This window comes from Carcharhinus amblyrhynchos, chromosome 15 (genome assembly GCF_965287045.1).
Source record: "Carcharhinus amblyrhynchos chromosome 15, sCarAmb.v2.hapA, whole genome shotgun sequence".
Classification (NCBI taxonomy): Eukaryota; Metazoa; Chordata; class Chondrichthyes; order Carcharhiniformes; family Carcharhinidae; genus Carcharhinus; species Carcharhinus amblyrhynchos.
In genome coordinates, this window is record NC_137338.1 from 1,412,273 (window position 1) to 1,425,961 (window position 13,689).

Here is a 13,689-nt window from a genome sequence, read left to right on the forward strand (position 1 = left end):
AGACAATGTGAGTAGGGAGATGGTTAAGCACAGTTTAAAGAGATGTATATTGTCTCCAGCCAGGACAGTTAATGAGATTTTGCAAGCCCAGGCAAGTCATGGGGGTTACAGACAGTGTGACATGTCTTTTAAGACTTGATTACCTGCATTATAAATTGAGTTTATGTCTTTATATGCCCTGTTTGTGAACAGTACTCCCACTCACCTGATGAAGGGCAGTGCTCCGAAAGCTTGTGGCTTGTGCTACCAAATAAACCTGTTGGACTTTAACTTGTTGTTGTGAGACTTCTCACTGTGCTTACCACAGTCCAGCCGGCAATCTCCACATCATCTTCTTTGACTAATCCAATTTTATATCCACCTTGCCAGCTCACCTCTGATCCCATGTGACTTTACTTTCTGCACCAGTCTGCCATGAGGGACCTTGTCAAAGGCCTTACTGAAGTCCATGTAGACAATCTTCACTGCCCTACCCTCATCAATCATCTTTGTCGCTTCCTCAAAAAACTCAATCAAGTTAGTGAGACATGACCTACCCTTCACAAAACCTATCTCAAAGAGTAGGCTTAATGTCTCATATGACAGCACCTCCAACAATGCAGCACTCCCACAGCCTGGGTGTCAGCCTAGTTCATTCTGTTCAAGTCTTGACCGGAACTTGAACAACCACCTAATTCGAAGACAAGAGTGCTACTAACTTAGCCATGACTGACAAAGTAGTTAAGTTGAGTTTTAAGGTATTCAAAATTATTTGACATTTTGCTACAGTTGGAAACAAACTGCTTTCTGAGGCAGAAGGATCAGTCACCAGAGAACACAGGACGGCACAGTGGCCAGCACTGCTGTCTCACAGCGCCAGGGACCTGGGTTTAACTCCAACCTTGGGTGACAGTCTATGTGGAGTTTGCACACTCTCGCCATGACTGTGTAGGTTTCCTCTGGGTTTCCTCCCACAGACCAAAGATGTGCAGGTTAATTGGATTGGCCATGCTAAATTGCCCCTTAGCATTCCTCGATGTGTAGGTTAGATGGATTAGCCATGAGAAGTGTGTGGAGGTATAGAGATAGGGCCTGGCTAAGATATTCTGTCAAAGAGTCGATGCACACTTGATGGCTGAATGGTCTCTTCTGTACTGTATGGATTCTATAATTCTATGATTTACTGGGGAGGCAGTGATGTGTTAATAATATCATTGGACTAGTAACCCAAGTCAATACTCTGGGGCATGGATTCAAATCCCACCACGTCAGAATTTTAAATTCAATCAATAAATTCAGAATTAAAAGCTGGTCTCAGAATGACGATGATGACACCATAAGACAGTAAGACATAGGAACAGAATTAGACCACTCAGCCCATCAAGTCTGCTCCGCCATTCATTCACGGCAGATATTTTTCTCATCCCCATTCCCCTGCCTTTTCCCCATTACCCCCGACTCCCTTATTAATCAAGAACTTATCTTTCTATCTCTGTTTTAAATACACTCAATGACCTAGCCTCCTGTGGCAAAGAGTTCCACAGATTCACCACACTCTGCCTGAAGAAATTCCTCCTCACCTCTGTTTTAAAGGATCGTCCCTTTAGCCTGAGATTGTGCCCTCTGGTTCTAGTTTTTCTTACAAGTGGAACCATCCTCTCCAAGTCCACTTTATTACAGGCCTGTAAGTTTCAATAAGATCCCCCCTCATCCTTCTAAACTCCAACGAGTACAGACCCAAGTCCTCAACTGTTCCTCATATGACAAGCTCTTAATTCCAGAGATCAAGGGACACCACTGTCCTTTGTTGTAAAATCCCCCTTTTGGGAAAGAAATCGGCTGTCCTTTTCAGGTCAGGCTTTTTTGTGACTCCAGATGCACATCAATATGTTTAACACTTAAATGGCCAAGCAAGCCGCTAAGATGTATCAAAGGCTTCAGAAATGTCAATACGGAATTAAACTGGATGCCCTATCCAGCACCAAACTAGGCACTGGAAATGACAACAGTACACCCAGACGTGCTAAATCCTCCTTAGATCTTGGGGCTTGTGCCAAAATTGGAACAGTTGTCTCACAGACCAGTCCAGCAATAGTCTGACATAGGAATACTCAAAATCCTACCATGCAATGTTCCAGACACCACCATCCTGGGTATATCCCATCCTAACGGCACATAGTGGACAGTGGCATATAGCCAACAGCGTTTCCTTGGAGCCCTCAACATTCTAGACCCCACAAGGTCTCATTACATCAGGTCAAACGTGATAAAGGAAATGTCCACTGATTAACAATGATTGCACGCCACCAGCTGGTGAATCAGGACTTCTCCGTGATGAACACCATTTGGAAGAAACATTCAGGATAGCAAGGGCTGAGAAGATACTCTGGAGCGGGTGTTCCAATGACCGTCAAGAATTGTTCAGCAATTCCACTCGTGACCAAAACTTGAGGTGGTACTTGCTAGGCTGGGTCTGTGGCAGGTGGTGAGGGAACTAACAACACAGAGAAAAACCTACTTGACCTCATCCTCACCAATCTGTTGTAGATATATCTGTCCATGCCAGTATCAACAGGAATGATCACTACAAAGTCCTTTTGTCGACCAAGTCCTATCTTCACAATGAATATACCCTCTACCATGTTGTGCGGCACTAGTACTGTGCTAAATTGGATAGATTTTTAACAGATCTAGCAACTGAGTTTCCAGGAAACATTGCGACCATCAACAGCAATAAAAAATTATATTCAATCACAATCCATAACCTCAGGGTCAGGCATGTCCCCGACGCTACTATCATACCAAAAGAACAACCCTGGTTCAATGAAGAGTGCAGGAGGATATACCAGGAGCATCACCAGATATACCAGGTGTCAACCTGGTGAAGTTGCAATGCAGGGCTGCTTTCATGCCAAACAGCATAACCAGCATTCGTGAGACAGTGCTAAGCGGACCCACAATCAACAGTTCTGATCACTGCTTTACAGTCATGAATGGTAGTGAACAATTAAACAACTAACTGGAGAAGGCTCCATAAATATCCCCATTCTCAATTACAGTGGTGCCCAGCACATTTGTGCAAAAGGCAAGTCTGAAGCATTTGCAACCACCTTCAGACAGAAGTACCCAGTGCAAGATCCATCTCAGGCTGCTCCTGAGGTCCCCACCATTACAGATGTCAGTCTTCAGCCAATTAGATTCACTCCAGATTCACTACCATTAAACGGTAGACACTGGATGCTGTAAAGACTATGAACTGACAACATTCTGGCAATAATACTGAAGACTTGTGCTCCAGAACTTACCACATTTCTAGCCCAAGTGCCCCAGTCCAACTACAACATTGGCATCTACCCAATGTGGAAAATTGCTCAGGTATGTCCTGTGCTCAAAAAGCAGGACAAATCCAACCTGGCCAATTATCGCCCTCAGGGTAGGAGTTGCCACCAGGCAGCAGTGATAGGTGGGGCACGGCATTCATCAGAAGATTAGAGAAGCATGTAGTGTGGGTAATACAGTAACTACGAGCAATTTCAATCTGTGTAAGTCTAATGAGCACTAATGCCATGGAGAATTAATTTCTGGAGTGTTAGGACGCTTTTCTATAGCAGCATGTTGAGGGACCGACAGAACAGACTAGATCTAGTATCATGTAATGAGAAAGTACTAGTTAATTATCTTGTTACAAAAGAACATTTAGGGATGAGTGATCATTATATGATAGAATTTTACATTATGTTTGAAGTTGAGGTAGTTCAATCTGAAGCCAGGTTGTTAAGTTTGAAAGTATCTCATTTGCAACGGGAAGGAAAATATAAATACATATCAAGGTAAACTGGGCCAGTATATAAAATTAACCTCTCCATTTTTTTTAAATGGGCAAGACTTTACCCTCACTAGATATGACTCATACCAGATGAATTTCTAACTTTCAGACAAACGATCAGCCTCCCTATCTCTAAAAATAAAGGTGCTAATGCCATTTCCTAGAGCTGCACAGTTTCTTTGCATTTCAAATGAAGAATTCTAGCATCAGAGATGCTGTGGTGTTCAAGGACAAAGGCAGTTGTTTGTGCTCCTAATATCCAACCAATGCCTGCTCCCAAACACATTAGGTTAATCAATCCAAAAACATAAAATGCTGGACCTCATCCTTGGTTACAGTTTGACAGCCAAGGAGAACTGGACTCCAGGCAGCAGTCTGTGTCTGTCTACCATCTTCCAATTGAACAGATAGCAGCAGAAGGAGCTCTGTCCAGGTACAATTGCCTGGTCTTCAACTGCACTGTGTTCTACTGGATCATTGGAACTGGTGTTTTCAAGTCTAATTCAACCCTGTGTCTTTTTTCCTTTTGGAAGTCTCACTTCTAAAAAAAGATCATTCTCAATCAGTCAACTAACTTACCCTCTGAAGAAGCCTCTTTTAGACTTTTGATTCTGGATTCACATAAAACCATAACTTACATTTTTATTATGATCTTTCCCTCATCGCTCTTTTATTGTACAAGTGCAAAAAGACGTGGGCACTGAAAACACTTTTCCCAAATTTTATGTTTGTGAAATAAACCAACCCTTTTGTTTTATCTCATCTTGCACTGCTTTTGCTGCGCGGGTTACTTAGAGGATTGGAACATTGCAAATCTAAGGGTTAGGGAAAATATGCCACTGATAAAGAGTGAAATGAAAAATTTTAAAACACCTGATTACTGACGGGAAGGAAGAGGAGAAATCGGACTGTTTAAATTAATTCCCCTCACGTCTGTAACAAAAAAAATTATAAAGATATAAAAGGGGCAAATTGGCTGAGGTGGATTGGGAAAATACATTAAAAGATATTACAGAACACATGAGATGTATGCTCTTTAAAAAAAATTACAATGTAGTTTAGGGCAATTTTACATTCCTTCAAAACACAAAAACTCAAAACGTCAGCCAGCTATGGCTAATAAAGTAAGTTAAGAATTGTATACAGTTAATAGAAAAACCTATAAAGTTGGTAGGAATAGATGTAAACCTGAGAATTGGGAACATGTTAGAATACAGTAAAGGAAGACCAAGAAACTGACAAAGGGAGAATAGAATATGGATGTAAAGTAGCATAAAACATGAAAAGGGACTGTAAAAGTCTCTATACATATGTAAAAAGTAAATGTGCAGCCAAGACAAATGTGGGTCAATTACAAGCACAGTCAGGAGAATTTCTAATAATGGGCAATAGAGAAAGGACAAAGAAACTTAATGTATACCGTGCATCTGTCTTCACTAAGAGGAAGAGATGGGTGAAATTTTTAATGAATATTTCTCCTTGCTGTTTATTAAGGAGAAAATCATGGGTGCTAATGAAATAAGGGGAACAAGTGGTGATGCCTTGGGGCACATGCATATTATTAGGAAGGAGGTATTTGCAGCGTTAAAGCACATCAAGGTGGATAAATCCCCTGGGCCCGATCAAATGCATCCTCAGATCTTGTGGGAGGCTAGGGAAGAATTTGCAGAGGTCCTTGCAAAGATATTTGCTTCATTTCCTTCCAGAAGACTGGAAGGTGTCTAATCTTGTTCCATTATTTAAGAAGGGTTACAAAGACAAGCCAGGGAATTTCAGGCCGGTGTGCCTGACATTAGTGGTAGGTAAATTACTGGAGGGGTTTCTGAGGGACAGAATCTACTAGGGTGGTCAAGGTCTGATTAGAAATAGTCAGCATGGCTTTGTGCTTGTAAAGTCATGTCTAACAAATTCGAAGAAGTAACCAAGAGGATGGATCAGGGTAGGGCAGTAAATGCTGTCTACATGGACTTTTGCAAGGCCTTTGACAAAGTCCCACATGGCAGGCTAATCTGGAAGATTAGGTTGCATGGGATCCAGGAAGAGCTAGCTAATTAGATTCAAAACTGGCTCAGTGGTAGGAAGCAGAAGGTGATGGCCCATGGTTGTTTCTTGGACCAGAGGCCTGCGCCAAGTAGCGTGTCTCAGGAGACAGTGTTGGGACCCTTGTTATTCGTTATGTATATGAATGATTTTGATGTGAATGAACAAAGTATGGTTAGAAGGTTTGTGGATGATACTCAATTATCATCCTTTTGCTAGCAAAGAAGTTTACCAAAAATTAGAGGGGGACCTTGATCAGTTAGGGAAGTGGGTCAAAGATTGGCAAATGGATTTCAATACTGTGAGGTGTTGCATTTTGGAAAGTCAAACTAGGGTAAGACTTGTACAGTGAATGGTAGGGCTCTGGAGAGTGTTGAGGAACAGAGGGACCTAGGAGTACAAGTACATAATTCGTTGAAAGCGGCATCACTGGTGAACAGGGTGGTGAAGAAGGCCTTTAGCACCCTGGCCATATCAGTCAGGGCACTGAGTACAGGAGTTGGGACATTGTGTTACAGTTGTGTAAATAGTTGGTGAGGCCACACTTGGAGTGTTGTGCACACTTTTGCTCACCCTTTTAGTGAAAAGGCCCTGATAAATATTCTTTGCACTCAAGGCAGTTTATGGGGATGTTGTCAGGATTAGTGGGCCGAGCTGGCCAGGCTAGGGCTTTATTCCTTGGAACGTAGCAGAATAAGAGATGACCTTATTGAGGTGCATAAAATCATGAAAGGCCTAGAAAGGATGAACGCACATTGTCTTTTTCCCAGGGCAGAGGAATTGAAAACTGGCCAGCATAGGTTTAAGGTGAGGGGGGACAGATTTAAAAGGGATCTGAGAGGCTACTTCTTCACACAGAGGGTGGTGAGCGTATGGAACAAGCTGTCTGAGGAAGTGGTTGAGGCAGGTACAATAGCGACATTTAAAAAGCATTTGACTAGTTACATGGATGGGAATTGGCCAAACTCGGCAATTGTAACTAGCTAGGAGGACACCGTGGTTGGCATGGACCAGTTGGGCTGAAGGGCCTATTTTCGTGTTGCATTGATCTATGATATAGGAAATTTCCAGAATTAAACATCCAAGGGTCTAAGGAGAATGAGGAATTGAAGGAAATTGGTAATAAAAAGGTTGTATTGGAGAAGTAAATGGGATTGAAGGTTGGTAAGTCTCCCGGACTTGATATTTATTCCAGTGTGTTGAAAGAGCCATGGAGATGGTGAATGCATTGGATATCATCCCATTAAATTCAACTGATCCTGGAATGGTTCCTGCAGATTAGAGGACAGCAAATGCCACCCCATTATTTAAGAAAGGAGAAAGACAAAAAATGCAGACCAACAGACAGTTAGCCTTACATAAGCAAAATGGAAAATATTGAAATCTGTTACAAAAGGATGTGATAAATTGGCACCTAAATAATAATGATTTGATTTGGCATAGTGCATTGGCCATGCTAAATTCTGCCTCAGCGTACCCGAACTGGCACTGGAGTGTAGCAAATAGGGGATTTTCACAATAACTTCATTGCAGTGTTAACATAAGCCTACTTGTGACAAATAACTAAACTTTATTTTTTACAATATGGATTTATAAATGGGAAGTCATGTTTGATGAATCTGTTGAGAGTTTTTTTTAGGGTGCTTCTAACAGAATTGATGAAGGGGAGTTAGTGGATGTATTATCAAGCTTATGTACCAAAGCTTGGCTTTGGTAAAGTGCCTCAAAACATAAGAACATAAATAGGAGCAGGAGTAGGCCATCTAGCCCTTCGAGCCTGCCCCGCCATTCAATAAGATCATGGCTGATCTGAAGTGGCTCAGTTCCACTTTCTCCCCATAACCCTTAATCCCCTTGCCTACCAAAAACCTATCTACCCGCGTCTTAAATATATTTAGCAAGTTAGCCTCCACCACTTCAACGGGCAGAGAATTCCAGAGATTCACCACCCTTTGAGTGAAGAAGTTCCTCCTCAACTCCGTTCTAAACTGCACCACCCTTATCTTGAGCCTGTGCCCTCTAGTCCTGTTGTCCTTTCTGAGCGGGAAGAACCTCTCCATCTCTACCCTATCCATCCCTTTCATCATCTTATACGTCTCAATAAGATCCCCCTCATCCTTCTAAACTCTAACGAGTACAAACCCAGTCTATTCAGCCTCTCTTCATAGCTCAACCCCCTCAACTCCGGTATCAGCCTAGTGAACCTCCTCTGCACTCCCTCCAAGGCCAATATATCCTTCCTCAAGTACGGCGACCAAAACTGCACACAGTACTCCAGCTGCGGCCTCACCAGTGCCCTGTACAGTTGCAGCAAGACCTCCCTGCTTTTATATTCAATCCCCCTCGCTATGAAGGCCAACATCCCATTTTCCTTCCCTGATCACCTGCTGCACTTGTAGGCTGGGTTTTTGCGACTCATGCACAAGGACCCCCAGGTCCCTCTGGGATTGATTAGCAAAATTAAAGCACATTGGATAGGAGCTTAGGAGATACTAGTATATATTCAGGATTGGTTAACAAGCAAAAACCAAAACAGGAATAAATGGGTCATTGCCAAGCTGGCAGGCTGTGATGAATGGGGTACCACAAGAACAAGTACTTGGGGCCCCAGCTGTTCTCAGTATACATCAATGATTTAGATGCAAGAATCAATTGTATTATCTCCAAGTTTGCAGAATACACAAAGCTAGGTGTGAATATGAGTTGAGAAAGTTGGAAAGCAGCTTCAAGGGAATTTGGACAGACATAGTGAGTGGGCAAGAGCATGGCAGATGGAACATAATGTGGAAAAATGTGAGGTCATCTGCTTTGGTAGGGCGAACAGGTGCACAGACTATTTCTTAAATGGTGAGAGATTAGAAAGTGTAGGTGTACGAAACAACTCAATACAAAGGGTGTCCTTGGCACTAAGTTACTGAAAGCTAACATGCAGATGTAGCAAGCAATTAGAAAGATTAATTGTATGATAGCTTTTATTGCAAGAGTATTTGAGTATCTTAGTACCTGAAATACTTTGCAGTTTTGATCCTCTTATCTTATGAAGGTGCCTTTCAGGTCAAACCAAGTGAACAAACTTAAATTACATTTGGACAAAGAAACAGCCCGAACAGAAACAAAAAGTACAAAGGAAACTTAAGACACGTCAAATCAAAATGTGATTGTCGGGGTCTATAAGGCACCTCAGCCCCTGCGGTGCTCAACGGGCACGGAAGGCCTCGACTGTGCCCGTGGACACCGCGTGCTCCCTCTCCAGGGACACCTGGCCGCGAACGTAGCCAGTTATTGCCATAGAAGAAATGCAACAAAAAGTTCAGCAGACTTGTTCCTGGAGTGGTAGGACTGTCCTGTGAAGAGAGTTTGGGGAAACTGGGCCTGTATTCTCTACAGTTTCAAAGAATGAGAAGTGATCTCATTGAAATCTACAAGATAAGGTGCATGCAGTCAAGACTTTTCCCCTAACTGGGGAATCTCGAACCAGAGGACATAATTTCAAAATAATGGGGGAACCATGTATGCTTGGGTCACTGTCTGTGTGGAGTTTGCGCATTCTCCTCGTGTCTGCATGGGTTTCCTCCGGGTGCTCCGGTTTCCACCCACAATCCAAAGATGTGCAGGTTAGATTGATTGGTCATGCTAAAATTGCCCCTTAGTGTCCCAAGATGCGTAGGTTAGAGGAGTTAGTAGGGAAATGTGGGAGTAGGGCCTGGGTGGGATTGTGGTCAGTGCACATTCAATGGGCTAAATGGCCTCTTTCTGCACTGTAGGGATTCTATGATTCCATGACTGAAATGAGAAGAAATTATTTTATTCAGAGGGTTGTGAATCTTTGGAATTCTCTACCCCAGGTGGCCGTGGAAATGCAGCCATTCTGTATTTTTAAAGCAGATGTTCTAAATACTAATGGCAAAGGTATACGGAGACATTGAATTGGATGATTGCCATAATTATACGGGATAGCACAGCAGGCATGATGGGCTGAATGGCCTACGCCTGCTCCTACGTTCCTATCAAAACCACTCTCTCCTAGCCATATATTTGCTTCATCGTTATTCTCTAATACAAATAGTTAGCACAATGGCACCTATTTTGAATTGATGAAAACCACTGCAAAACATGTAAAAGTCTGTCACTTGTCCAGTGTTCTGACCATGTCAGTCCTAGGTTATATCCTTTGTTTCAAAATTATTTAGCTGATTTCAGCCAGAAATACATTAAAGGCATTGGATCTTTCAATCAGGGAAACAGGCATGATTTGCTACATTCATATCCTCATTGCTGTACAGTTACTCCAATTGGAAATGTGTACCTATGGTTATTGGGGAAAGCTACATTCAGGGTCACATTGCTGAGCAGCCAGCCAACACTCAAAACATGATAACTATAGTTTTGAAGTGTATAACTACATTCTGACATTCTTGATAGGAGCAGAAAAATACAAAACATTCCCATGGGACGATACATAAAATATACATGCAAAGTTAACAATAGAGTAAGCAAAGATGTATCAACAGAATAACATTGAGTCTACAACACAGAAATAAGACTTCTGTTCCAATTAGTCCAATTGTAAAAGAGTGAATCATCATCTCTTCTGCTTCATTAAGACATGTTTGTGTTATATTTCACACTTGCGTTCATCCTTTGTTACATTATTCAAACTTCTAATTTTCACAAAAAAAAGGCTTCTTTAAATCTGCTGGAGGTTTGTGTAATTTTTGTCTACTGTTCAATGAAGTACTCCCAAGCACTCCATCGACTTGAGTTTTCAAACTCTTCACTATATGCATTCCACCCAACTACCTGCAATAAGGTATAGCACATTTTGGTTACTGGTCCAAACTAACACTCTTCTCCACAGCATGCATGAGAAAATGCAAAGAAAATATAAATGCTGTGGTCACACAAGCAGTCAGCATTAGAAAGACAACCCCCAAAGATGGCTGATGTAGAGAAAACAGAAATTTTACAATAGCGCAGTAGGGGATGCTCTTCGGAGGTTAGGATCTTAAAATGGTCACAAAACTTGAGGATAATTAGCCCTCATGTAACAAGATATTCAGAATCACTGCTTATTACATGTGCATAGAAATATAACTGTTAGATTGTTCCTTCCATTTATAAGACAAAAATAGTTTAACTGAAATGTCCAACACATATTTAATGCCTTTTGTCATCTGCTTGCCTGTATTTTTTAGGAACAAGTTCAATGCATTAAAAGCACACCTCTACAATTGTTTGAGTGGCTGACTGATTATTTATAAAAAGATGGAGGAGCCATAGCAAACTATCCTATTTATACGGTATTAACCGAATTAAGTTTTGCAGCTTTAATGTGAAACTCACCAACTATGCAAATGCACCATTACACTAAATCAGTCTGATAAAATGCAATGCAGCTTTAATTAACATTACCACTCCAATTTATTACCCAGGTAGCAAAAAGATCCTGCTGGATATCCACTGTCCTGATAAAGCCATGACTACCAATCCAAAAAAAAAGGAAATTAATGCAACTTCATATATACAGAAACAATTTTAACAATAAATTTTACAACCTGCTGAGATTACTATATTGAATATACGTATTTAGATACCAATACCTCCACCTGCTGTACAAAATGAGGATTTTTAAATACATAGTAAAAGTTGTTTTGTGAATAACACAATTTTTTTTCAAATTCAGCAACAATCACCAGCTGTCCAAACATTTGCTTAAAAATAACTTGAAAATGTCTCAAATTTAAATGCCTTTTCAAAACAGACTTTCTACCACATAAATATAAACGTACATAACAGTGTACTTAGTACTATGGAAATGAACTCATTCCAAAATAAATACATAAGCATCACAAAAAGCTATTTTCCAAAAACAAATATAAACGCTCTATTTTCTCCCTTTTTGATCAGCGGGTATTTGGCAACAGCAATCAATTATAATTAAGGTTTTTTTTAACTGAATGTTAATAAACATTTGATAACAACTGATAGCAACTTCGAATAATGAACTTGTTAATTATGACTGCATTGTGGAATTTAACACATCATTAAAATGCTCAAAGTCATTACATATTGTATATAATTATCCCGTAGTTCATGGCTGTGACAGGAATTTTTAATCCCCAAATCCTTAAATAAAACGTTGTACTAAGACGACACCAAGATGCAGACTACTGCAAGTACCCAGTCATTTACGTACACATACGTGCAGAGCAACTGGCAAAAAGGCTGAGCTCTTCAAATCAGATTATAAAATAATATATAATTTCCTTTACAACATAAACCGTATATCATTTTCAGAGCAAAACTGCAGTAACAATTCTAAAAATACAATCCATCCTTAAAATGATCACAAGTAAATCAGCTTCCCCAGTAACAGAAACGAAGCACCATGTATAAGATTCAACACATTTCTTACAATTTCCTACACTTGTCTTCACAACACACACAATAAATGCAGAATTCCATGCAGACATATGATACGCACACGCGTACATACATAGATTTTATTAACAAACGCTGTGCCTATTATTTTTCGACATCAAGTTTTCACGAAATGTTACAAACGACCCTTCTTCCCCAATAAATATCAAAATATTCAGGAATAAGATCGTCTCCCAAAAATCCGGGCAGCACCAAGAATCTTGACAGAATTGGTGGAAGGGGACAATCCGATGAGCAATGGACAAAAACAACACTTTACAACCAAAATCCAAACCCTTAATTTTAAATATTCCAAGGGATGGAGGACGAGATGGATAAAAATAAAGTTTATTCTTACCTTGGAGTTGAAGAAGAAACCCACAGAAGCTGTACAAGCAGAAAAGGGACATATTTTGTTTGGTGAGCATGTTCTTTTTTTTCTCTATTTCTTTTCTGGCTTTACTTTCCTCCTTTCCTCCTCACATCAACGAAGCTGCCGATATCCAGGGGGTGTTGCTGACGGGGGCTGAGGCTTCCTCCAATGTATTTTTGATCGCTCTCAGTATTTATAAATATTTATTTCGATGTCGAGTACACGTATATATTCATCTGGCTCTGTATTTCAGACAGTCTGTGTTTTCTCGGGGGTTTCTTTCCTGTACAGTAATGATTTTACCTCAGCCCCGGCTGTCCGTTAATCCGACCGTTGGCTGAGGCGCCGCTCGCGCTGCAGCTGCTGCTCGGCCCGGGAGTCTCGAGCGCGCTGGCTCCGCACCGACCAACCTAACCTGCTGGGAGCGGGGGAAGGGGGCGGGGCTGGAGGCCTGACTGACAGCAGCGTGCACCAATCGCAGCGCGCAACCACTGCCCGACAGCCAATAAAACCCAGGAGATTGGAGAGGGGTGGAACAGAGGCGGGACCCAGCTGCCGATCACCCGAACCTGCTGGATTGACAGAAGATATCAACCATTGAGAAATAAAATGTGCGAGAAAGCAGACTCCCGTGATAGGAGCTTTTTATATATATATATGTATTTCGGGGCTTGTAAATAACCGATTTATCAGGACGGTTTGATGGCGATTTTGCTTTTTTTCGTCAATCGATGTCCCCCGCATACAAATTAGCCCGCGGGGCTGTTTTGGAATCTTTGGGTTTGCCGCTCCCCATCGTCACCGCCGCTGTTGGAATGGGGTCAGGGTTCCTTTAAGAAGCATTTAAAGGGGAAGGAGGGGAGAAGGTTAAGTTGGGGAGGAGATGTCAGGGGACAGGAGTGAGTGAGTTGGGGGCGAGGTGAAGGGTTAGCCGAAGGATAGGACGGGGGCGGGGGCGCGGGGGGAAATCTCCCTGAGCGAGGAGGGGATCCCTGTGATTGACAGGGCAAACTATCCAATGGGAGGGCAGCCAGGGCTTGCCCGACAGCCA

The 13,689-nt window shown here is 41.7% G+C and overlaps 1 protein-coding gene across 1 annotated transcript in view; it reads right to left on the reverse strand.

Annotated features, from left to right (window-relative positions):
- The window catches only part of LOC145353476 (cell adhesion molecule 2-like), a 1,377,372-nt gene extending 1,364,353 nt beyond the window's left edge, over positions 1–13,019 (reverse strand). The window contains exon 1 of the mRNA XM_080204272.1: positions 12,624–13,019. Within this exon, the coding sequence (XP_080060398.1) occupies positions 12,624–12,693 (70 nt within the window). The 5' untranslated portion in view covers positions 12,694–13,019. The remainder of the gene's footprint in view (positions 1–12,623) is intronic.
- Between the last annotated feature and the right edge of the window lie 670 nt (positions 13,020–13,689).